General features: G+C 43.1%; 1 protein-coding gene across 2 annotated transcripts; it reads right to left on the bottom strand.

The window, feature by feature from the left end:
* Nucleotides 1–2: 2 nt before the first annotated feature.
* RIOX2 (ribosomal oxygenase 2) lies at nt 3–26,008 on the bottom strand. Of its 2 annotated transcripts, none has more exons than XM_049785650.1 (9): nt 25,541–26,008; nt 19,780–19,899; nt 18,355–18,483; nt 16,037–16,140; nt 12,373–12,475; nt 10,770–10,938; nt 5,729–5,817; nt 577–663; nt 3–253 (listed from the first exon to the last, which is right to left on the bottom strand). In XM_049785650.1, exons 1-9 carry the CDS (start codon nt 25,970–25,972, stop codon nt 95–97), a joined length of 1,392 nt encoding a protein of 463 aa, XP_049641607.1. In that variant the 5' UTR covers nt 25,973–26,008; the 3' UTR covers nt 3–94. The 2 variants fall into 2 exon arrangements, with proteins under 2 accessions (XP_049641607.1, XP_049641606.1); XM_049785649.1 differs by having other exon boundaries at nt 10,770–10,941.
* Nucleotides 26,009–27,245: the final 1,237 nt, after the last annotated feature.

A 27,245-nucleotide genomic window follows, 5' to 3' on the forward strand; every position in this document is an offset into this window, starting at 1 on the left:
CGTTTGATTTTTTTTTTTTTTTTGTGGCACATAAACCTTTATTTTCAGCTACACATATGTGAAGGAGTAGAGTCTTGATTCTGCAAAATCAAGACTAGACTACTTGGATTAAGCATTCTGTCCAAAGAGATAATACCAAGTTTTCCTTTTCCTGATCTGTGGAAAGACTTAAGTCTTTGACAGAAATATCTGAACAGTTCCAGAGCTGCTTTAGTGCTTCCACATGTGACAAAGGAAAACGAAGCCCGTGAGCCTGAAAAAAAGGACAGACTGTTCAGTAAAATTAAACAAGCTTGCAGTTGTCCTGTGTTATTTTCATGTAAGCTTCTACAATTATTGTATACTTTGACAAATCTAAGGTAAACAATTTACATACACTATGATTAGGTTAGTACCCATAGAAACTCAATTTCATGAAAGGCACTAATTAGTTATATGAAATACTTCATATTAAATATCACTTGCTCAATGGGCTTAGTTGATGATGTGAAATGTTAAGTTCACATGGCAATCATAAAAAGAACATTATTGCTAAAGCAGATGTAACTGATTCTGGGATTTTAGGATGGAACAAACCTCCGTTTCTTCATTTCCCATCATGTGTGTCTCTCTCCTGTTCTTTAAGGAATGATAGATGTAAAGCATCTTTTCTCGCGATTCATCCTTTAAAACAAAGAGTTAAATAAACAACCAAATACTGTGGTCCTAACAGTAGGTGAGGTTTTACACATGAAAACTTTTAAATGCTCGTTGATTGAGTGAACTCTATTAATTATTATTAAATATCCTATAGCGGAGCTGGAGAGATAGCACAGTAGTAGTGTATGTGGCCTACCGGGGAGAACCCAGTTAGATTTCCAGCATCCCATATGCCAGCCTGCCAGGGACAATTTCTGAGTGCAGAGCCAGGAGTGAACCCTGCACACCGCTGGGTGTGGCCCAAAACCAATCAATCAATAAATAAAACTTTAAAAAAAATAATCCTATTGGCATAAAGATCTCTATGGACTACTTTTTTTATGCAGCACATGATAGGCATTTTTTAAAATGATAAAACAGCATTTTTCTTTTCTTTTTTTTTTGGGGGGTGGGTCACACTCGGGAGCGCTCAGGGGTTACTCTGGCTCTAAGCTCAGAAATCGCTCCTGGCAGGCTTGGGGGATCATATGGGTGCCAGGATTCGAACCACTGTCCTTCTGTATGCAAGGCAAATGCTCTACCTCCATGTTATCTCCAGTCCCTACTCTAATTAATTTTTTTTCCACAAGCTTCCATATTTTTTAATTCACCTCTTATGGATTTAGAGATTTTTTTTTTATTTAAACAACTTTATTACATGATTGTGTTTGAGTTTCAGTCATGTAAAGAACACCACCCATCATCAGTGCAACATTCCCATCACCAATGTCCCAAATCTCCCTTCTCCCCATCCAACCCCTGCCTGTACTGTAGGCTGGCTTTCTATTTCCCTCATACATTCTCATTATTAGGATAGTTCAAAACGTAATTATTTCTCTAACTAAACTCATCCCTGTTTGTGATGAGCTTCATGAGGTGAGCTGTAACTTCCAGCTCTTTCCTCTTTTGTGTCTGAAAGTTATTATTGCAAGAATGTCTTTCATTTTTCTTAAAACCCATAGATGAGTGAGACCATTCTGCATCTTTCTCTCTCTCTGACTTATGTACATCCATGTATAGGAAAATTTCATGACTTCATCTCTCCTGACAGCTGCATAATATTCCATTGTGTATATGTACCACAATTTCTTTAGCCATCCATCTGTTGAAGGGTATCTTGGCTGTTTCCAGAGTCTTGCTATGGTAAATAGTGCTGAAATGAATATAGGTGTAAGGATGGGATTTTTGTATTGTATTTTTATGTTCCTAGGGTATATTCCTAGGAGTGGTATAGCTGGGTCATATGGGAGCTTGATTTCCAGTTTTTGAAGGAATCTCCATATTGCTTTCCATAAAGGTTGAACTAGACAGCATTCCCACCAGCAGTTGATAAGAGTTCCTTTCTCTCTACATCCCCGCCAATACTGCTTGTTCTCATTCTTTGTGATGTGTGCCAGTCTCTGGGGTGTGAGGTGGTACCTCATAGTTGTTTTGATTTGCATCTCCCTGTTGTTTAGTGATGTGGAGCATTTGTTCATGTGTCTTTTGGCCATTTGTATTTCTTCTTTGTCAAAGTGTCTGTCCATTTCTTCTCCCCGTATTTTGATGGGATTAGATTTTTTTTCTTGTAAATTTCTTTTTTTTTTTTTTTTTTTGGTTTTTTGGGCCACACCCGGTGACGCTCAGGGGTTACTCCTGGCTATGCGCTCAGAAGTTGCTCCTGGCTTGGGGGACCATATGGGACACCGGGGGATCGAACCGCGGTCCGTCCTAGGCTAGCGCAGGCAAGGCAGGCACCTTACCTCCAGCGCCACCGCCCGGCCCCTCTTGTAAATTTCTGTCAGTGCCTTGTATAAAATAGCATTTTTCAAACACATGACTTAATGAAAAAGCAACTGTTAGCACTCAAGTTTTCTCAGTCAAAAAAATAAAAAGAGGAAACATGGTTAAGTGAAAGGTTATGGTTTAGAACCCAGCACTGCATTAGGGTCCAGGGACATGGTTAAATAGATAAATGTAACCCTGCAAGGTTGGGACCATGAATTTAGCTCTGAATGGGATTCTTGGTTCTGAATGGGATCCTGGAATTGCAATAGGGTTTGCAATCCTCAACGAGTGAAAAGGGGAAAACTTCTGACAGATTATACCATGGAGTAAATACTAATTCTGGGAAAATGCCAGCTAAGCGATCTATAAAAAATTTTCTAGGAGGGGGCTGGAGAGACAGCACAGCAGTAGGGTGTTTGCCTTGCAAGCGGTCAACCCAGGACTGACAGTGATTCGTATCCAGGCATCCCATATGGTCCCCTGTGCTGGACAGGAGCAATTTCTGAGTACAGAGCCAGGAGTAACTCCTGAGTGCTGCCAGGTGTAGCCCAAAAACCAAAAACCAAAATAAATAAATAAATTAAAATTAAAATTAAAAAAAAGTTTCTAAGACAGGAGCAATAGTACAGTGATAAGGCATGCTTGCTTTGCCCGAGTTCAATCCAGGTTTAATCCCAAGAATAATTCCTGACTATACACCCAGGAGCAAGCCCTAAGCCCTAAGCACTGTCAGGTGTAGAACCCCCACCCCTCCACTGCAAATTTCTAATCCCTCTCCATCCTACACAGTTCAGTTTTCTGGATCTCCCAGAATATTATGTCATACCTTCTCATATCCTAGATAAGATTCTGTAATCTTGGCCAGAGAGAAAGAGTATCCAGGCTCTCTTTTTTTTTCATTGTTTTGTTTTGGGGCCACACCTGTCAGTGTCAGGGGTTACTTCCTAGTTCTGTGCTCAGGAATCACTCCTGGTGGGCCCAGGGGACCATATGGGATGGTGAAAGTTGTACCCAGGTCAGCCTCATGCAAGGCACATGCCCTACCTACTGTGCTATTGCTCAGGCCCCTCCAGAATCTGTTTTTTTGTTTGTTTGTTTGTTTGCTTTTGTTTTTGCTTTTTTTCTTTCTTTCGGTTTTTGGGCCACACTGATGACACTCAGGCAATACTCCTGGCTATGCGCTCAGAAATCGCTCCTAGTTTGGGGGACCATATGGGACACTGGGGATAGAACCCAGGTCCATCCTGGGTTAGCCGCGTGCAAGGCAAATGCCCTACCAATGTGCTATCACTCTAATTTCCTCCCTCTAGAACCTTTTTAATGAGGTGCTAAATATTTATAAAGTACAGCCAAGTATACTGACTAGGAACAACAGGGGAGCTTATAAAAGAGGGACTCTCAAGCAGCACCCACCAGCAGTTTAATGCAAGGGCCCAGAAATGCAATGTGGCAGGAGGCCTGTGGTATGGAGAATTACCTGAGCAATACCTCAAGAATTGAACCCAGCTGAGGTGCATGATAGGCGTGTGGCCCAACTGCTATACTACATCCCAGCCCATGGAAGTTTTTGTTTTGTTTTGTTTTTTTGTTTTTGGGCCACACCTGGTAACACTCAGGGGTTACTCCTGGCTATGAGCTCAGAAGTCACTCCTGGCTTGGGGTACCATATGGGATGCCGGGTAATCGAACCTCGGTTCATCCTAGGCTAGTGCTGGCAAGGCAGACACCTTGCCTAGCACCACTGCGCCGGCCCAAGGAAGTTTTAATACAAAAATAAAGAAGTTGCGGGCCCGGAGAGATAGCACAGCGGCGTTTGCCTTGCAAGCAGCCGATCTAGGACCAAAGGTGGTTGGTTTGAATCCCGGTGTCCCATATGGTCCTCCATGCCTGCCAGGAGCTATTTCTGAGCAGACAGCCAGGAGTAACCCCTGAGCACCACTGGGTGTGGCCCCCCCAAAAAAGAAAAGGGAGGGAAGGGAAGGGGAGGAAGGAAAAGGAAGGAAAGGAAAGGAAAGGAAAGGAAAGGAAAGGAAAGGAAAGGAAAGGAAAGGAAAGGAAAGGAAAGGAAAGGAAAGGAAAGGAAAGGAAAGGAAAGGAAAGGAAAGGAAAGGAAAGGAAAAAGGAAAAAGGAAAAAGGAAAAGGAAAGGAAAAGGAAAAGGAAAGGAAAGGAAAGGAAAGGAAAGGAAAGGAAAGGAAAGGAAAGGAAAGGAAAGGAAAGGAAAGGAAAGGAAAGGAAAGGAAAGGAAAAAGAAGGAGGAGGGAGGGAGAGAGGGAGGGAGGGGGAGAGAGAGAGAGAGAGGAAGGAAGAAAGGAAGGAAGGAAGGAAGGAAGGAAGGAAGGAAGGAAGGAAGGAAGGAAGGAAGGAAGGAAGAGAGAGAGAGAGAAAGAAAAGAAAGAAAGAGAGAGAAAGAAAGAAAGAAAGAAAGAAAGAAAGAAAGAAAGAAAGAAAGAAAGAAAGAAAGAAAGAAAGAAAGAAAGAAAGAAAGAAAGAAAGAAAGAAAGAAAGAAAGAAAGAAAGAAAGAAAGAAAGAAAGAAAGAAAGAAAGAAAGAAAGAAAGAAAAAGTTGCAATCCAACCCTGATGAAGCCCAGAAATTTATCATTTCAAAATGTTTTCTTATTAATTCTAGGATCATTTAGCTAGTTTGAGGAACTGCTGGGCTCAGTGGCAAGATTATATAACAGAGTTCTTCATCTACATTTCTTTTTTATTTTTGTTTGTTTGTTTGTTTGTTTGTTTTGGGGGGCCACACTCAGCAGTGCTCAGTGGTTATCCCTGGCTCCGCTCTCAGAAATAGCTCCTGATATGTTTGGGGGAGCTATGGGGTGCCAGGGATCGAAACCAGGTCTGTCTCGGGTTGGCCGCATCCAAGGCAAATGCCCTTCCACTTTGCTATCATTCTGGCCCCTTCATCTACATTTTCAAAGCAGCAGCACTATAGCCACATGAAAAGAAAAATCTATACGCTAAATAGGGAGGGTGGGGTAGGAACTGAGATGGGAAATGCATATAAAGGGTCTACAGTCATCTGCAAAGAGCAGGAGAGCCTGAATAGGATGAGAAGTGAAGAATTGATTCACTAGATGGGGGGATTGTTCAAAGGCAAGAAAAACTGGAGCTGTGAGATCTGGGCAGTACCTGATCTAAAGCCCTAACATAAAGCTGTGAGACTAGATGGATTCCCAAAGAAGAAAGGGGAGGGGCCATTTATTGACATGATAATCCAAGGTCTGTGATGGAAACACCTGAGCAGAGATGAAAGTTTCCCAGTTGGATACTCACCGATCGCTCCTGATCTGGCCCCACGGTGAGGATAACATGGTCTTTAAACCGCAGTCTCACTGTACTGTCTAACCTTGGCAACTGTCCACCTAGAAGACCACAAAGGAAGGCAAACTTTAGACAAGGGAATGAGCAGGCTTAAAATATATGCATGTTCCTAAATGTGCAGAATGAATGTTCTCTTCAGGTATTTACTTTTGCTTACGTAGACATTCAGGGTTATTTTAAAACATAGAAAACATCTTTACAAAGCTCGTTATTAACATGAAGACACACTGTATCGGATGAATAAATAGCACCATCGGGGCATTGCACCAATCATGCCACACAGCCACTATGCTATATACACAGAACACTACTGCTGCTCATTCTCCAGGGGGACACCAGACAGCTAATGAGTTCATCTGTCAGCAACCCCATTACTAGTAGCACAACCATGGCAACTTCCCTGTAGGTCAAGCTTAGAGTATAATACAAAAACCATCTTCCACAGCTTGCAGGAAAAAAAGGGACAACCACTATTTCCATATTGGATTTGATTTACTGAAAATAGCCACTACACATGGATTAGCTCTTAATTCTGGTATCTTAAGTGATCTTAAGTATCTTTTTTTTTAATTATCTTTATTTAAACACCATGATTACAAATATGATTGTAGTTGTATGATTACAGTCACATAAAGAATACCCCCCTTTGTAGCATTAAATAATTAACGATGGGGCTGGATGGCGGTGGATTTCTCTCTGTGCCATTCCAGGCCACGTGGCTCAGCAACCTCCATGCAGTCGGCGAGTCCCAGGCCCAGGTGAAATCACTCACTCACAGTCAGGCGTCAGGAAGCAACAACTTTATTCAAGCCCTAGCCACCACGTGTGTGTGGCCTATTCATAACCTTTCAAGCATTGCAATACTTTGCTAGCCCTGCATCTTATTTCCTGTTAGCCATCTTCCCTTTGGGCTCCATGCTGGTCAAAGACCAGAACACAAACCCAGAAGCCAGAGCGCACAGCAGCGCAGAAAGGGCAAAGAGCCAAAAGGGCAAAAAGCCAAAAAGGCCGAATTTCCTTGGTCCAAGCCTTATCTAACATTTCCCAGACCCCTCCCAGGAATGGGAGGGCTTTGCAGGTAAGGTTACACCTACTATCCGGTTCCCAAGACCCCTCCCAGAAATGGGTGGGTCTCAGGGTTTAAAATAGGTACACCCACATTTCCTCCTTTTCTTAATATTTTTATGCACCAACGTGCATCAGCGTGGGACAAACCAGCATCTAAACTTATGATTTTAAGTATAGGAACTAAGCGGGTAGTCTTATATTTTACTAATAGTTGGTGATGGAATAAGTTTTAGTTAGTTAGTGGTTAAAAAATAAAAAATAAAGGGAGGTAATACAGTTTAGCCCATTTAAACATCTGATTTCTAACCACCTGCATCTTTGTCTTAGTCATTTTCTTTATAATTTAAATGTGTTTTGTTGTCTTTCATAGTTAATATTTTCAATTGCAAAATGTTTTACTGTGTATTTTAATGTACTTGGCCTGTTTTTAAAATGTATGTTAAGCATTTATGCTGTAGTACTTGTGTATAGGAAAGGTATAGGAACAAAAAGTTCCCCCAATATAGTTTAAAAGTATAGGAACATGAAAGTTCCGGAATTGTGCTTGGTAAAAAAGCATTAATAGAAATTTAGGTTACAAGTGTATAGTATATTTTGCAAAAATGTTATGTTTTTGAAAAGGGCTGGTATATTAATTTTCACTTTATTACGTTGCTGCATAAAAATATTAACCCACCTTTGGCTAAAGGTGGAGTCAAAATTACAAAAGGCTCTTTTTATATTTCAAAAAAGGTGGAAATGTAGGATACCTATCTGAGACCCACCCATTTCTGGGAGGGGTCTTGGAAACCGGATAATAGGTGTTACTTCCAAGACCGGATAATAGGTCTTACTTCCAAGACCCGGCCCATTCCTGGGAGGGGTCTTGGAATAGGTAGATAAACCCGGAAGCCAGGGGATTAGAGGCTTTTGCCTTTCGGCCCTGCTGAGCTCGCTGGCTTTGGGGCCTCTGTGTTCTGGTCTTGGACCAGCATGGAGCCCAAAGGGAAGATGGCTGAAAGGGGTTTAGATGCAGGGCCAACAATAACTAGTGCTTAAAAGGTTATGAGATAGGCCACACACATGTGGTGAATAGGGCATGAATAAAGATGATGCTTCCTGAGGCCTGCCTGTGAGTTTTGATTACGCCGATTACTTGGGCCTGGGACCTGCCGGCTGCATGGGGGATGAAGCCACGTGGCTGAGGCCTAAGCACAAAGGCCTCCATCCACCGCCATCCAGCCCCATCGTTAATTATTTCATGCTACACCCCTTCACCAGTGCAAGATTCCCACCACCAATTTCCCAGATCTCCCTCCTCCCTACCCCACCCACACCTATACTCGAGAGAGGCTTTCTACTTCCCTCATTCATTCACATTGTTATGATAGTTTTCAGTATAGTTATTTCTCTAACTGCACTCATCAGTATCTTAAGTGATATATTTTAAGTGATCATAGTTTCATGTCAACAATAACTGTTAAGTTAAGGATATAGTTGTTAAATTGTCTTGGGTCATAAGTTGATACTTAAGACTCATCCACTAAAGAATAAAATTTATGCTGGTAAAAATTTGCTATTTTAAAATAAATGTAATCAAAACTTCCTCCAAAGATTATAGTTAAAGTGTAAATAGGATCCGTATTAGAACAAGCCTAACAGATTATCTGCTTCAATGGCTCTCATAGTGATTACTCTAGGTCAAGAGAATTAGTGTAATCAGTGGATAGGACAACTTGCCTTGCACATGGCCTTCCCAGGTTAAATCCCCAACCATGTATAGGGTCCCCTGAGCACCACCAAGGTGCTGAGCACAAGAGTAAGCCCTGAGCACCACTAGGTGTGGCCCCAAAACAAAGCTTTTTATAAAAGCTGACCAAAAAAGGCCCATAAAAACTTTCACTCAACACTGATGTCACTAACAAAAAAGCACACCCTCCACCCCTCCCAGGCATGCAGCATGCATGTCTCCATTATCAAGGGAGGCACACTCCAGATGTGGCTTTGGCTTTCCTGGTGCAGGGCCTAATTTTCCTCCCAAAAAATATCTCTGCCAGAAGGCCCATTGGAGAAGTCAAACCCCTGCGTGGATCACTGGCAATATTTCTGTCATACTTCTTACATGGTAGTGACTTAACATTTCCCTTTAATTTGTTTCTGCTATACTACAGGAATTCGGCCTTAGTTATCCTGCAGTCATAAAGAAATTTCAGTACCAAAGAAAACTGCTAGAAGTTCCCTGCTGGCTTAGTATATTTGCAACTCAAAGTCTAGCCAGCTACCTCTCTTTCTGTCAGCCTATCAACTTCCAAAGGCCAAGTCAAAACATAGCATCTTCAAGACAATGGTCTTCTCTCTCTGCCTTTGAGCACAACAGCAGAATGATTTCTGCCTCAGGGACTTTCCCTGTCACTTTGAATACCAGCTTACAAACAGGTTTGGTCAGTGTAAAATTAGGCTATTTTACTAGGTATAATTATGTAACCCTTTCTTTAGTGTGATCTCTATTACCAGATCATAGGAAGTGGGTCTTAGCCCCTAGCTAGCATACTATTTCCCTCAGGTTAAGAATATTTGTTATCAAGAGTAAACCAGGATTCCTGCTATCCCTTAAATGACAGCTAGGGCCAGGAATTTCTTTGATATGTAAGAAAGTAGCCTTCCTTTTATCCTCTAATCAGGGGTCCTCAAACTTTTTAAACAGGGGGCCAGTTCACTGTCCCTCAGACCATTGGAGGGTCTGACTATAGTAAAAACAAAACTTATGAACAAATTCTTATGCACACTGCATATATCTTATTTTACAATGAAGAAACAAAACAGATACAAATACAATATGTGGCCCGTGGGCCATAGTTTGAGGACCACTGCCTGAGTCTAACTCCTAACTGAAACCTATTCTATTCTGTTACAAACCACCTAAAGGTATGTGTATTTGTTCTAAAATCAAACAATGTACATTGCATTCCTTTCATGTTATGGCTGCCTCTTTTTCCCTTTATATACTCCGTTGCCTGAAGATTAAATTTGTCACACTCCTGCCAGAAATGTGTTGACCCCACACATACTGTGTGTGGTATCATTATTTCATATTTCATATTCGTCCGCTTCGTGTACCCGCTCTCTTCCAGTGAGGATTTTCTGACCCCACTAAGGTTTTGCAAGACGTCTGCAGCACCCCCCCAAAAAAGATCAAACACCCTCTTTTCCCAATTAATCCAACTTAACTGATTAATTATAACTTAAGCCTCATTTTCAATCCTCCAGGAGACCCAGTTACAAAATCCCTCCTGTTTCCCCACAGCAAGTCACAGCAAATTCTTACTTCATGAAAATCACCTAACTCAAAACTCATTCTACTATTATGTTCAATGTCTCCTATGTTGTGTGGGGTCTTTTCACACTGCAACAAGTTAATAAAGCCAGTTTGACCACAGAAGCACAGTCCTGGGAGAATTCTATGACCTAATGGAGCAATCCATCCAGAAATATGTCACCTGTGACCCAGCCTAAATCTGTTACAAATTAGTCACCTGGGGCTTGGGGAAGGTTGGTGAAAGCCTTGTTTTCTACAAATTCTAACAGACATTTTACCTACTCCTGAGTTAATTCCAACAAGACATTTTATATTCAAGTTCTTAAAAATTCCTAAAAATGAACCTACTACTCATAAATACCTGCCTTCCAACCCCGCCTCCAACCACAGGGCTCTTATTTTCCAGTTTGCTAGCATAAAGTCCTTTACAAAGAATTCATACACGCAGGATACTAATGGTTATGTGAAGCATGTTTTAATCCAATTGTAAAAGACGCAGGATAGATCTAGGCCCCCACTGATTCTAAACTATTTTGTAATTTCCATCTGCTTAATGAGAAACCTACTCAGGTAAACCTCAAATTGACCATATCAAATAGCCCTAATCACATAGAAGACAGCACAGCTCACCTGGAGTTGAAAGTTCAGCTTCATCTCCCACATAGTACGGGGGGAGTCGGTTTATAACGAAATCCTTCTTCATGTCTGCTGAAAACAGTTCTTTGGTGCCCTCCAGCCTATCAGCAAGAGTCCTCAGAAAGTCACTGAGTCTTTTAGTTTCAGCAGTTGTACTTTCTGCCTGCTAGAAGCACAGATGTCAATCCTACTCCGATCTACAGCCAAACCTTTAACTCAGACCCCAGTTTCCAGATAATGAACTAAATAGCAAAGTAATAGAAATCAGCATGACCCAGGACAAACTCTGATCAGTTGTTCTCCAGGCCAAGAGAATGAGAGATTCTATAAAAACAATGCCCCATGTCAGAGATAGCACGGGGGTAAGGAACTTGCCTTGCATATGGCCAACACAAGTTAGATCCCCAGAAACAAATGTTCCTCTGAGCACTGTCATGAATGAGGCAGAAACAACCATTGCCCAGTTGCCCAAACTCTTGACCCCCCCAAAAAAAATCTCCCAAGGGCTTTAGATATATGCCAGAGGAGGAGGCTATCACTGAGCAGTAGTAGCCTTGAAGTCCCCTGAACTCCACACTGCCAGGCAGGCCTGCATTGCTGGGTTGAGCATCCTATGAAGTGGGATCCCTGGAAATATGATGTGGTCTAGGCTCTGCCTAGTCACCTATGTCTAGGTGATTGTGTTGTTAACAGAGAAAACAGAAGCTGGAGAGAAAACACTGAGGGAAGGCATTTGCTTTATATGTGGCCAACCCAGGTTCAACCCCCGGCATCTCATATGGTCCAACCAAGCCCTTTAGGAGTAATTCCTGAATACAGAGACAGGAATAAACCATGGGAAACCCCAGTGTAGCCCCCAAAATAAAAAACAACAACAAAAACAAGTGAAAACAACTTTTGCTCTACTCAGCATTAAGTCACTCATCATTCCCCAGATCCCAAAATAGTCCTACTGTTTCCATGGTAAGACAGGAAAGGAGAATGGACAGACAGTTGGAACACCAATGCCAGGGTCTCCCCTAGACCATCCTTAATTAGTAATTGTGGTGTGCCACATCCTATTTACATAGTCAAACATACTGTGTTTGTTTGGTTTTTGGGTCATGGGTTACTCCTGGTTGGCTCTGCACTCAGGAATCACTCCTCAAGGCAATTGCCCTTCCCACAGTCAGGGGTCTCAAACTCGTGGCCTGCGGACTGTTTGCAGCCCTCTGTACAACATTTTGTAGCCCTGCCCTAGAGGTATCTGTTTTTTGTTTTGTTTTGTTTTAGTTGTTTGGATCACACTCCCCAATGTTCAAAGCTTACTACTGACTTTGCATGCAAGGATCACCCCAACTTTGCCTCCTGCAGCCCCCAGGTAAATTGAGTTTAAGACCCCTGCTACATGTTTATTAAGCCAACATATCCTGAGTGCTGGCTTCTGCCACTGTGGAGTAAAGAGAAGGGTTTTGTGGCTCTTGCGTGGAGCTCTGTTCTGCAATCTGCCAATCTTTGGGGAACACAGGGAAGAGACATGTTGTGTGGAAGAGAGGTCCTGGGCCTCAGGAAGTCTGAGCTGCAGCCATTCCACTGCACTATCTGCTTTATTCCTTACCAGAAGCATCTGCCGAGGTATACCTGCACGCAACTCCACGTTGTCTTTTGCAGTTTCAAACACAATCCCTGAAATGGTGTCCAGAAGAAAATCTCCCCATGAACTAAAACATAAACCAAGAAAGCAAACCATGAATACATAGAAAGGGTACACAAAACACTGATTATAATAAAGACAAAAGCTATCAGCTGCATTCTAACTCTCCTGCCTGAACGTTTGAGCTTCAGTTAATTTAATATTATTTGGCATAAAAACATAGTCTTCCTCCAACCCATTGTTTCTGTTTCTTCTTATCCCTTGATACTCATGGCAGAAAGCTAGACTTTATTCATGGTTTCTCAATTATAAAGATACCAAACTTTGAGTACTGTAAAAAAAAATGTGGTGTTCAAGCAAATGATTTTTGTTTGTTTTGGGTTTTTGGGTAAAATCCGGAGACACTCAGGGTTACTCCTGGCTCTGCACTCTTGAACCACCGTCAGTCCTAGGTTGGCTATGTGGTAGCCAAACGCCTTACCATTGTGCTATGTCTCTGTACCCTCAAGCAAATGATTTTTATGTGTTTTTAGTTCAACTAACAAGTATCTACAAGAACACAATGGAAATTTTAACAATCATTGAACCTAAAATCAATTTATGTGCAAGAAATACAATAACAATATATTTAAGGTAACAAGTAGACTATCATCTATGATAACTGTATATGATAACTGTATTATACAGTTAAATACACATTTGTGGGGGTGCTGAAAAGAGGATAGGAAGTAGGGCATTTACCTTGCACATGGCTGACCTGGATTCGATTCCTGGCATCCCATAAGTTGGCCCAAGCACCACCAGGTATAAATCTGAGTGCAGAGCCAGGAATAAAAAGCCCTGAATGCTACTAGGTGTGACCCTAAAACCAAACCAAGAACCCAACCCAATAACAAAAATACTCAACCCACACAAATTTCTTTTGTCACTAGTAAAAGGATGTAGTGGTGGTACCGATTCTCAGTGAAATATCCAACATCAATTTCAAAACAAGCTATTTGCAACCTATTAAATTTAAGTAGTAGTTTACTTGGATGGGGTAAAATCAGTACCCCACCCCAAATGTTCAGATAAGCTTCTCTGTTATTCTGGGGCACTCAGAATTGTCTAAGTGGTGGCAGTGTAAAAAATAATCCATGGGGATGTTCTCTAAATATTTGAAAATTTTACTGACTCACCCATGGATCGATTGCCAGTTATGTGCAAACAGAAATTCACAGTATGACTTTTGCTTCTTACTCAGTAAGCAAAACAATGATCTCATGCTTCCTGCTTAGTAAAGTGGAGAACAGAACAAAAACTATGGAACACTTTCCCCGAGATATAATCTACCTGGCAGCCTCATCAAGTTTCAGCTCAGTGATGTACCCCACCTTACACCTTGATTAAACATGAGCCTGGAGGACACAAACTGTCCTGCGTTAGTTGTGTCATAGGGAGTAATCAGGCAACCACAGCCCAGTAGAAATTTTGCTAGGGCTCAGTGCTTTGTTTGGTATCAGAATGGATCCTGGAGATTTTTTAACACAGAAGGGGGTTTTCACTTTGTTAAAACAGTCAAAACGATTGCTGCTTTGGGGCCGGAGTTGTGGCACAGTGGTAGGGCGTTTGCCTTGCATGTGGCTGACCCAGGACAGACCACGGTTCAATCACCCTGTGTCCCATATGGTCCCTGTGCCTGTCAGGAGTGATTTCTAAGCACATAACCAGCCGTAATCCCTGAGAGTCACTGGGTGTGGCCCAAAAGCCAAAAGCCAAAAAAAAAAAAAAAAAAAATTGCTGCTATATCACAGAAGAGGTCCCAAATGTCTAAACAAGTTATCCTTGAAAGAGACAAAAGTGCTGCTGAATCTTTCCCAAGCCATAGAACTCTCAGGAGCAGCAGGCCCACTGCAGGCTGTGGGGAGCTCCATCTGCCCCCTTTTAGCTCCAGCATCATAACAAAGAACAGATGAGTTGGCCTATACATGTATCATGATGCTTATCCACAGCCTAGCAACTTCTACCCTGAGCAGACTTGCCCCAGTCACCTACCAGACTTTCACTCATTGGATCACAAAATAGCTGACAGACATTTGGAAGGTTCAGTGGGATAAAGAAGGGCAGAGAAGTAATTGATGATGGCTTAAGATGAGCCAATACTGAGCCAATACAGTGGTAAGGTGCTTGTCTTGTATATGGATGAGTCTAGTTGGAATCCTAGGGTAGACCATATTGTTTCCAAGCACCACCAAGAATGACCTCTAAGCAGACAGAGATCCAGGAGTAAGCCCGGAGCACCACTAAGTGTGACCTAAAAACCAAAACTAAACAAAACACAGGTGGCTTTGTTTGGTTTTGGACCACACCCAGCAACGCCCAGGGGTTATTCCTAGCTCTATGCTCAGAAATCACTCTGGCAGGTTTGGGGGACCATATGGGATGCCAGGGATCAAACCTGGTCCCTTGCGTGCAAGGGACGCTCTGGTCCCCAACACAGGTGATTTTCACATGGAAAAAACAGATGAGGAAGTAGACTAACTTGTTTAATAAATTATAGATGTGAAGCTATGAGGCACAAGCTGTCCCTTGGAAGTACAATGCCCTCTTCTATGCTGAACCTTCTAATTATGCCCTTTTATGTGTGTAAGTTTCCCTCAACTTGTGTGTCAAATCATTTCTGAGCCTTCCAGGAAGGTTGAAGCCCCTCTTGGCTGCTACATTCTTCTATGCTCAGGGTCTACAACAAAGCATGACAAGATAGATCACACCACTCAGCAACTACTTACTTACCAAATAAATCATGGTTTTTCAGCATATGTGCCCACAGGTTGTTCTATTGCCTGAACAATACTAATGCAGCCCGGTATCCCTGTCAAAGCAGCATTATATCTCCAGCTCTTACAGTGGACCACTAGCTTCACTGACTAAAAATCACCAGTGGGACCCCCAGATCACCTCATATATACTCACTCACATATATACACAAAAGTGGAATCCTATAATGAGTAAAGACGTTTCAATCGTTACAGCATTTCTGTCTTCAGAGAATTCCAGAATTTTTAAAAATGTTTTGGAAATGTCTTGGCATGCACCAGAATGTAGGTGCAATAAATGTCACAGAGCTATACACTTCTAAAAGATGTATACTTCTAAAATGGTTAAAATGGGATTCGAGAGATTGCTCAAATGGCTGGAACACAAGTTTTATATACAATGAAACCTGGGTTTGATCCCAGGTCACACGTCTCCAAGCACCTCCAGGTAAAACTCAGAAAAAGAGAACTAAAGTGGTTCATTTAATGCTCTATTTTTCCAAATAAAAATTATTATAAAAAGATAAAGTAGCGTACAGTCTGCTATCACTCACAGACAGCCCTGCAGCAATGGTTTTTCTAAACTTTACTGAGACAACTCCCAGTGTCATCTGGCCAAGCTCAGGAAATTCCCAGGAGCAGCACAAACAGGGCAATCACAAATGGTATCATTAAAGGATCATGAAAACAGCAAAGGACCCCGAAATGCCTGCTGGAAGAAGTGGAAAGGCAGGATAGGCACAATAGGGTCCCTCTAAAAGCTGGTGGCCAGTAGCCAAGCCTTTTCACTGGGCAAATGCATAGGACAGGCTGGCAAGTGGCAGAGCACTTACTTGTTCTGGTAAGTACTGATGGTCAGGTGAGTGGAGTGAGCCAGCCCTGGAGGTGTGTCAGCCTGATGAATGGTCCCTCTGGGAAAGTAAATCAAGTCACCTGGCTAGAGGAAGCCAAACAAAAGAGGAAAGGAGTTAATAACATGTCTTTGTGCTGTTTCAGATGTAGTCTCTAGTTAGGTCATACCCTGCCTTTACCCAAAACAAAGGCACTCCCCCAATTTCCTTTTTCTTTTCATCGATTTCTTAGACTGCCTTTTTCTCATAGATTCCTTAGGCTTGTAAAAGTCCACCTGGATTTCACTGGACCTCCCCCTCCTGCTTGGGTAATAGAGGCTTCAGTGAGAACTCCAGGCAAGAAGCCAACCCAACTCCATGATTCTCTCCTGACTAGCTTGGGTTTTTTTATTTAATTATTCACATCTATTGTGTTTCAGACCCATTCTACTCGTGTTGGAAATATGGCACATAGGGTTATTTCACCATCTCTGAGTGTTAGTTCTTGTAGAAAATGCTATTTAGTGATCCCAAGGGCTGGCTGCTGGCTGGGCTCCTGCGACATCCAGTTAGTCTAGTTTCATCGTCTGTGAGCCTGTCACCATAAACCTTAGTCCTGGAGAAGCTTTCAATGTCTAACTTCCCTTTGTTCAGAGGAACTTTTGTCTGAATGTCCCAGCCAGAGTGGTTTCCATCACAGAGTTGGCCTTCACTCTGACAGGCTGTAGACTTACCAAGCAGCCTACCACTAGACCTGGGAGAGGGGTAGTAATGAAGCTCCAGGCCCCAATTCCCAGTCGTCACACTGCACATTCCCAGCCCAGAGCAACTCAACTCTTATAGTTCATTTTCACACAGGATTTTCATTTGAAATATTTCCATGATTAAAAACACACAGGCTTACAACCAAACAATCTGAGAAATTCTGTACTACCCAATGCTTGCTTTCTCCACCTCTTGATGAATGGACAGATGTGATCACTGGGCAATTTGCTTCATTTCCTGAGTCCACACCCTCTACTCAAAGAGATCACCATGGCCTTTAAATACCAACAGCTCAGACCTGCCAGAGACATGGATGGCTCAGTCTTTGGTCTAATGATGACCAACCAAGAGCCTAAATTAGTGAGCTTCATCAAGAGGAGAAGTTGGCAAGCTTTCTATAAAAAGCCAGCTGGATACTATTTATGGTCACATGGTCTCAGAGGTGACTAGACAACTTACCCAATGGAATGTGAACACAGGCCTAGACAGTAACAAGAAAAAGGTGTGACTATGTTTTAATAAACTTCATTTACAAGACAGGCAAGGCAGCAGGCCAGAGTTCTGGTGCGTGGGCCATGTGGTTTGTTACTTGCTGACGAAGAGCACAGTGACAAGGGTGTCCTTGTTTTATTTATGTACATCTCCTAAATAATAAACAACCTCATAAAAATATAGACTGTATTCCTCAGATACTAGCAAAGAGGCATAGATTTTAAAATTAAGAGGGAGGGCAGAGCAGCAGCATAGTGGGTAGGATGCTTGCCTTGCATTCCATATGGCCCCCCAGCCCTACAGGAGCAATTCCTAAGTGCAGAGCCAGAAGTAAGCTTTAAGCACAGGCAGATGTGGTTCTAAATCAAACTAATAAAAAAGGAAAAAACCAAAATGGAAGATCCAGCACTGAGTAAGAATCAGAAGTTAATTATAACTTCACAGTCCAAGAAAAATAATACATATAAGTATATCAAGTAGGCAGACTCTTTGGACTGGTTCTGATAAACTGTTACTCAGTATTACTAGGGAAAACTTTTATTTTTTTTAGGAAAAAAATATAAATTTTAATTATAAAACTATTCTTAACCTTTTAAGAGTGTTTTCCCCTCGATACCCTGCAGCTCATGACTCCAACCAGGCTAAGTGCTCAGAGCAGACTTCCGATTTCAGGATGCCAGTCACCAAATGCACAGCCACACATAGGTACCTGCAAGAGGACTCGGAGTTTTCACAATACCTACTCTGGCGAGGACTACATGCAGGGGGATACAGAGAGAACAGATAGGATCTGCTGCCTAAGCAGAACCCAAATGGGTCCTACTGAATGTTTACCAACAAAACCTAACAAAGAGGGTCCCTGGCTATGCTCTGTTCAGGCACCTGACTGTGGCCTCAGACACAGTGGGATTGCCTTGCTGCAGAGAAGCAGGAGGCCACTGGGATCATACTGGGCAACAGGAAACTTGGAAAATCAATGTCATTCTTCCTCTAAAGGATTCTATAGCTGCAGAAGCTGCACAAGCTGAAGCATACCCAGTCCACCTCCTCCAGGCCCTCAATACCTTTAGAGTAAACTCGAGCATGGGTTTCCCAATCCTGTCTTCAGGTTCCACGCAGTACTCCCGGGCCAGCGGCACAGTGGGCTGGTACAGGCGCCAGTGCTTCTCTCCCTCCAGCTGTAGCACAAAAACCTACCAAAGACCACAGAATCAGAGTGTTAGACAACTTCCTGACAATGCTTCTAAGATATTAAGCCCTTCTAACAAGGGTTAGAAAAAGAACAAGGTTCAGGTAAATGCACTTAAACAAAAAAAATGTTACTACTGGACTCCCCCCTCCTCTTTTTTTTTTTTTTTTGGCTTTTGGTTTTTGGATCATACCCGGTGGTGCTCAGGGGTTACTCCAGACTCTGTGCTCAGAAATCGTTCCTGGCAGGCTCAGGGAACCATATGGGATGCTGGAAACTGAACCCAGGTTCATCCTGGGTAGGTCTCTTGCAAGGCAAACACTCTACCACTGTGCTATCGCTCTGGCCCTGGATTTCACTTTTAAAAACAGATAATATTGAACTCTATATTGGGAAGATATTTTTTTCTTTACACTTTCATAAAGCCTTGTTGAGTTTTGGGTATAGGTCCTACTATCTGGTTCCTTCAAATCTTCTCATTTTTGAGGGGTGCAGGGTATGTCACACCCTATCACTCCTACCCCAACCTTCAAATCTTCTATCCAACAGCTACAAGCCCACCATCTCTAATGGAAAAGCCAACCTTTCTTTTCCATTAAAAGACAGATATTACTGAATGTCTAAAATCCTAAATGTAATCCTTGGCAGACAAAAAAAATTACGTTATTTTTTCTGAATTTTTCTTTCAAAGAAAGTTGAGCATGCTTTTAGTATACAGTTCAAAATAAACAGTATTGCACTCAAATGACACTCAGAAAGAAAAGAGCCATTTGCTAGTAACTCCATGTTCACACCTCGCCTTAAGACAAAAACAAAACAAAGCCATGAAGCGCCTAAGTCAGAGTTAATTTTTCTGGCAGTCACATGAGAGTGAAATCAACACTTGTCAAGGTGCCAGAATTTAAGTGGAATCATAATCTTCACTAAAGCTGCCCCCAGATTTTCCAAATGGAAAAACAAAATATACTTTTGGCAGCTATGGAGAACAACATGAAAGCCGGCAGAAAGATTATTTGGGGCCTCCCCCTACAATGAGAGATCAGATCCTGCATTGTAAAAGAAAAAGAAAAGCCAGCACATGTCCTATGGTGAACCCAATAAATCCCTATTCCCCAGGAATGTTAAGAAGGTGGAAAGCAAGACTCCTCTTTGAGGAGTGTTTTGAGGAGATCTTCAGAGACCTCACAGAAAAGAACAGAGATCAGGCCCAAAAGCTGCCAGTGAGTCAGGGCAGCTACACAAACCATGTCCAAGAAAGTCTCTGCCCCAGCGCTGAGTAATTCTCTCTCTTCTCTCTTACCTCGACATCATCATAATGGGGGGGCAGGCCCTGAGACCCCCCAGGAGTTATGTACACATTGGAGCCAACCAAGGAGCCAAAGTAGCATTCCAGCCTCTCCTGAATTCTCCAGAGCTCATCCTAAAAGCAAACAAAATAAAAGGGGAGATATATTAGAAACCTGAGGGAAAACACATTTTATTACCATTATTCTGCAAATCTTTCTTCCTCGGTTATCACAGTCCAGGGAGTGGAAAATCAGCAATGAAAGAGACAACACTGCTGTCCTCAGGGATCCTTCATGTTAGAGCAGAACATTACAGCAGTAATTACATTACAGATGTATGCAGCTAGAGCAGGTGAGGAGAATCAGCACTGAAAGTCAAGATATATTTTCAAGGAGCCAGAACAATAGCACAGCAGGTAGGGCGTTTGCCTGGCACAAAGCCAACTTGGGTTCTATCCGGCATCCCAAATAGGCCGCCTAAGTACCACCAGGAGTGATTCTTGAGTGCAGTCAGGAATAACTGCTGAGCATTTCCAGGTGTGGCCCATAAACAAACAAAAAAGTTCTGAACTGATCCTTTTACTATTTTAAAAGGCTCACTCATGGGCTGGAGCAATAGAACAGTGCCTTGCATGCTGCCAAGGATGCAGGTTCCATCCCCAGCATCCCTTAGGGTTCCCTGATCACTGCCAGGAGTAACTCCTGATTATTGCCAGGTGTGGACCCAACACAAAAAGCTCACTTGAGGTACTATGCAAGGAATGGCTTCTAGAAAAAAAAAAAAAAAAAAGCCAGAGAGATCGATCAGGCAGTGAGGGACAGTTAGTATGGGCGAGAGGGAAAGAAAAATAAGGGGGGGGGGTGCGGAGTGATAGCACAGCCGTAAGGTGTTTGCGGCGGCAGACTCAGGGTGAACCTAAGTTCGATCTCTTGCTTCCCATATGATCCCCAGAGCCTGGCAGGAGCAATTTCTGAGTGCAAGCCAGTAACCCCTGAGCACTGCCTAGGGAGGGAAGGAGGAAAGAAAGGAAGGGAGGGATGGGGGAGGGTTAAGGAGAAGTCCCTAAATACCAGTGGAGGGAGGGAAGGAAGGAAGGAAGGAAGGAAGGAAGGAAGGAAGGAAGGAAGGAAGGAAGGAAGGAAGGAAGGAAGGAAGGAAGGAAGGAAGGAAGGAAGGAAGGAAGGAAGGAAGGAAGGAAGGAAGGAAGGAGAGGGAGGGAGGAAGGAAGGAGAGGGAGGGAGGAAGGAAGGAGAGGGAGGGAGGAAGGAGAGGGAGGAAGGAGAGGGAGGGAGGAAGGAAGGAAGGAGAGGGAGGGAGGGAGGGAGGGAAGGAAGGAAGGAGGGAAGGAAGGAAGGAGGAAGGAAGGAAGAAGGGAGGGAGGGAGGAAGGAAGGAGAGGGAGGGAGGAAGGAAGGAAGGAGAGGGAGGGAGGGAGGAAGGAAGGAGAGGGAGGGAGGGAGGGAGGGAAGGAAGGAAGGAGGGAAGTAAGGAAGGAGGAAGGAAGGAAGAAGGGAGGGAGGGAGGAGGAAGAAGGGAGGGAGGGAGGGAGGGAGGAAAGAAGGAAGGAAGGAAGAAGGAAGGAAGGAAGGAAGGAAGGAAGGAAGGAAGGAAGGAAGGAAGGAAGGAAGGAGGAAGGAGGGAGGGAGGGAGGAAGAAGGGAGGGAGGGAGGGAGGAAGAAGGGAGGGAGGGAGGGAGGAAGAAGGGAGGGAGGGAGGGAGGAAGAAGGGAGGGAGGGAGGGAGGAAAGAAGGGGGGGAGGGAGAGAAGGAGGGAGAGAGGGAGGGAGGGAAAGGAGGGAGAGAGGGAGGGAGGGAGAGAGGGAGGGAGGGAGGGAAGGGAGAGGAGGGAGAGAAATACACAGATATGAGAGTTAAAAGAATCATAATTTGGGTTTTGAACTCAGATCCTGTAGTTCCATTCACTGTAGTGGAAGAAACTTGCTAAAATACATAATTTCAAGAGGAAAATAGAGTCAGCATCAGCAATGCTAAGTATGGAGATGTTTCTCAGCATACTTAGACTTTCTTAGTCTGAAGTCTGGCAAGGGGCTTCCTTGGGAATTGCCTCACAGGAAGCTGACATTCAAAGCAACATAACATAACCACAGGATCTCAAAAACTTTCAACCTGGGAAATGCCTATAGGATGGCAGGAGGGGGACTAAAGTCTGCAGCACAAAGACTCACAGACTAACCTGGAAGGGAGACAAGACGCCAAGGATCTAAGCACCTGTGGGATGAAGGTGAGTGAAGCACAGGCAGAAATAGCAGTGAGGGGCTGGAGAGATAGCACAGCAGTAGGGTGTTTGCCTTGCATGTAGTTGATCCAGGAAGAATGGTGGTTCGAATTCCGGCATCCCATATGGTCTCCCGTGCCTGCCAGGGGTAATTTCTGAGCCTAGACCCAGGAGTAACCCCTGAACACCACTGGGTGTGACCCAAAATAACAACAACAAAAAAGGAATAGTAAAGAAATAGTGCCAGCAGTGAGGGGCTGGCACTCAGCAGGACTTCCACACAAAGGCCCTGGAGAAGTGACAGTGTAAGGCTCACACCCTCGGCCAGGAAGAAGCCCCAAGTCACACATTGGAGCCGGAACCCCAGCGAAGAGAAATCACCTAGAACAGACTGGTCCTACTACCAGGATCCCCACAGATTCTGGAGTGTATCAACTGGCAGCTGAATCTCAAAGCCAGACCCCACAGAAGGACTCACAGGCCACACTAGCCAAGCCTGTCCAGCACTCCACAGCAATAGCCTCTGGTAGTCAGTGGTACCTATATGGACAACAGTAACAGAAAAGGAAAAATGGGCAAAGACACTCACCTGCTGGAAAAGAAAGAAAAACAGTTAAAATAAACTACTGGGTCGGAGAGATAGCATGGAAGTAGGGTGTTTGCCTTGCATGCAGGAGGACAGTGGTTGGAATCCCCGGCATCCCATATGGCCCCCCCCAAGCCTGCCAGAAGCGATTTCTGAGCATAGAGTTAGGAGTAACCCTGAGCACTGTTGGGTGTGACCCAAAAACAATAAAACAAACAAACAAAAAAAACAAACAAACAAAAAAAAAACAACCACCTAAACTGCTGATCAAGGTTTTAGGAAAAAAACAGACTGAAACAGAAGGACTTCAAAAGTGGTAGATAGTGGCCTGAGAGATGGCACACAGTGACCCTGGTTTTATCTGTCCTCATGTCCCAAAATATATATTTTGTAGATTAAAAACTGCCAGCAGTGGCCAGTACAATGGTAGGGCTCTTGCTTTGCATGTGGCCAATCTGGGTTTGATACCCAGGCAGTCCATCGGGTCCTCTGAACACAGCCAGGAGTAACCCTTGAGTGCAGATAAAAAAAAGTAACTCCAGAGCATTCATTATAGGGTGTGATACCCATAATAGCATATACCAGCAAACAGCAAAACACACACACACACACACACACACACACACACACACAAATAAAAACAAAAACTGCCAGCAATGAAAGATCTAATTATCTCCAGGTGTGACCCCAAAACAAAACAAAAAAACTTGCCAACAATGAAATTCTATTCTGCAAAAAAATCGACCTTCATGTTGAGGGCAATAAACGGCTTTGTTCACCAACAAACAAACACCAAAAAGAATTCTCCACCACAAGACCTTCCCTTATAAGAAATGTTAAGGGAGGTTTGCTTTTAATCTAAATTGAAAAGGCAAAGATAAAATAATGTAAGAAGCAGGGAATTTTAGACCAAGATAAAATGGCAGTAGCAAGCCCTCATATATCAATAATAACACTAAATGTGAATACACTAGTCTCACCAATTTAAAGGCACAAATAGCTGAAAGGATTTGAAAAAACAAAACCTGAGGGCTGGAGAGATAGATATTACAATGGGTGAGGCACTTGCCTTTGCATTCAACTAACATGGCTTCAGTCCCCAGCATCCCATATGGTCCCTTGAGCAACCCCAGGCATTATTCCTGAGTGCAGAGCCAGAAGTAATCAATCCAGGAGCATCGCCAGGTGTGGTCCAAAACAAATAATAAAATAAAATGAAGTGGTGGGAAATGGTATTCCAATCCAGTGAGAAATTCCCAAAGGACAAAGTGCTATACTCATTAGACAAAATAGACTTTAACTTTCCAGCAAAGAAAAAGTAACAAGAAAATAAAATGTAAAATAAAAAAAGAAAATAAGATATTTATTAATGAAAGAAAGACCAGAAAATTGTAAATGCACTCCTCATCAGAGTATTAACATACACAATGCAAATATCTTTTTGTTTTTGTTTTGTTTTTGGGCCACACCGGTGACACTCAGGGGTTACTCCTGGCTCTGTTCTCAGAAATTGCTCTTGACTCGGGGGACCATATGAGACGCCAGGAAGCAAACTCAGGTCCGTTCTGGGTCAGCTGTGTGCAAATGCTCTACTGCTGTGCTATCGCTCCGGCCACACAATGCAAATATTAACAGGAGACACTAACACAGCACGAATACACATATGGAACCCCAGAGATGGCCATAGATGCTGATTCAGTCAAGGAATATCAGAACAGGGATAAAAGTTATCTAAACACAGAACATGCCCTCAGTTGTTCTGGACCACTTCACCAAGTAAAGTTGTCAAACCACTAAGGATTATCAACTGACCCTGACTGCGGGATTATAAAACAAAACACAACAAAAATAATAACCAATTATATTTTACAAATGAGCACAGAGGAGGCAAAATGATTTCTCAAATGTCATCCAGGACTACCCCCGACTTCGAAACTATATTTTTTTGTTTTTTTTATTTTAATATAATTTTTATTTTAATCATAGTGGGTTACATATCATTGACAATAATATTTTATGTACATATTATCATAAAATCAGGGGAATTTCCACCATCAAATTGTCCTCCCTCCACCTCCGTTCCTGTCCTACCTCCCATATCCTCTTCCCTCACCCACAGGGCTGCTAGAATAAGTGGTCCCCTCTGTGCCTAGCTTACTATTAAGTGGGCTTACCCCTGTTTGGTCTTGATACTTCCCTTATTTCCCCCTCTAATTGAGAGGCAGGTCTAGATAGTTCAAGTTATGTGGTTTTGTTTGAAGAAGAGAAAAGTAATAAACCAGGGAAAAAATCAAATACTGCAAACATGGGCGGAGTCCTTCTAGTAGAGGCTCTCATCCTAGGTTTGAGAGACGAAGGGGAAAAAGAGGGTGAAACACCACAACAGTACAAAAAGAAGTGTCAAATAAAGTATCCAATGAGCACTCCAGAGGGGGGGGGAAGATAAGCATCACATAAAAGCCATGGTATTGAGATAAAAAAAAAAATGTGGCAGAGCACATAAAGGAAGAAAAGAAAAGAAGAAATCAACAGAGGAGGAAATTCTTTTTCAAATGACTATCACCAATGAAGAATACTTTTTTTTTTAAGAATAATTTAAAAAGGAGCCTTGGGGTAGGAACAATGGCGAAGCAGTAGGGAATTTGCCTTGCACGTGGATGACCCAGGATAGACTGCAGTTCGATCCCACGGTGTCCCATATGGTCCCCAAGCCAGGAGCGATTTCTGAGCACAGAGCCAGGAGTAACCCCTGAGCCCACCGGGTGTGATCAAAAAAATAAATAAATAAATAAAAAATAAAAATACAGATTCTCCTAAAGTGGGATGCATTTGGAAACCAAACTGCTAGGAGGCTAATCTCTGTTAATGCACAAATTTCCTTTGTAAACTAATCCATAACCAAATGTTCGTGCATTAATAAATATGAAGATGCTGGCAGGGGAAGAACTTGTTACCTTGAATCTCTGAGGTTGGTGGAACTGAATAGTGGCCCTTTTCTGATCAAAATCCTTTCTCAGCTGGAGAAAGTGCACTTTGCCATCTTTATTCAAAACCTTCTTCTTCCCGCTGATACACCGACAGACATTTATGTCTCTTCCATAGTGCAGGCCCCGATTGCACAGACTCTTCAGATCTGACAGCCGGAACAGAGACTGGTAATACGTGGCCAATGCAGGGTCATCTCTCTGAAGGAGAAGGGGCTTTTGCTCCCAGAAATCCTTGAAAAAAGTCTTTGGCGTGATGGGCGAGATTAGACTTTCAAAGAGAGCACTGGGGCTATCAAAGTTCAGTGTGGAAGGCTCGGAAGCTGCCTCTACCTTCACTTGTTTACAGGGAACATGCCCCTCTTCTTTCCCGTTCCTTGCAGGTCTCACTTTCTTTGGCATAGCTCTGTCTTCTTTGAGTCAAAGCAGTGAGAAATACAAGCCTGAAAAAAGAATAAAGCCCAAGTGGTTATGTTTACAATAGTGAAGATGCTGTGTCCCCCTTAGCAGCATTTCCATCTATCTGCATAAACCTAACTCACACCTCATTCCCAAGGACCTGGCTCATACTTTAGTAAACATTTCTATCTAGGGGCCAGAGCAATGGTGCAAGCTGTAAGGCATCTTCTGCCTTGCACACGCTAGCCTAGGTAGGACCACAATTTGAATCCAGACATTCCATATGGTCCCTGTACCTGCCAGGAGCGACTTCTGAGTGCAGAGCCAGGAGGAACCCCTGAGCTTGTGACCGGGTGTGACCCAAAACCAAACAAACAAGAATTTGGCTTCAATCAGCACCAGATCCCAAATCTAATTAGTGTCCTCTAAATTTCAACGTTTTGAGAAAACACCAAAATGCTGTCCACTGCCCAAGTGCTCCTCATTCCCTGTTGAGAACAATTCGGCCTAGCCCAGTAGTGTCACCCGGTGGACGGAGTCCCACACTGCTGACTTCCAGTCTTCTGGTTAAAGAAACACCTCTTACAAATCTGAGTTTATTTCTGAAAACTGCCATTTTATCAGGTTACACCATAAAGCAAAACAGTAAGAACCTACAAAGGCATAACTATTAAACTGACACAATAAACTAAACTAGCATCATTGACATCTGACAGCACTTCTCCAACATTAATGCACAAACATCTGTCTCTTACTACCGAATCTCCCTCATAACTAGACCTAGTCATGAGTACCAACATTCAGATGGCCTTCATTTGGCGTTCTGAAGTGGTCATCAAACCATAACACTTTCCTAAAACTGCAATATTCTACTGAAGGGCTATTTTTAATCTGGTAGAGTAAGGGCATCCCTTTTAACACATTTTTTTTTTTAGGCTTTTGGGCCAACACCTGGCGGCACTCAGGGGTTCCTCCAGGCTCTGCATTCAGAAATCACTCCTGGCTTGGGGGACCATATCAGACACTGGGAATCGAACCTGAGTCCGTCCTGGGTCAGCCATGTGCAAGGCAAATGCCCTACAGCTGTGCTACCACTCCAGCCCCTTACCACATTCTTAAAGGAGTTCCTGAAGCCTTCCCACCCCCAAATAAAAGGGTTCAGAAAGGCCATTTCAGAAAAATCACCTCCCCACCAGCACCATCACCCCACCCTCAGTTAAGAGCTCAGGAAATTGTAAGGTTGCTTATTTTGCTGGGTTGTCAGAAATGCAAAAAT

The sequence above is a fragment of the Suncus etruscus genome, chromosome 13, assembly GCF_024139225.1.
Source record: "Suncus etruscus isolate mSunEtr1 chromosome 13, mSunEtr1.pri.cur, whole genome shotgun sequence".
NCBI classification, from domain to species: Eukaryota; Metazoa; Chordata; class Mammalia; order Eulipotyphla; family Soricidae; genus Suncus; species Suncus etruscus.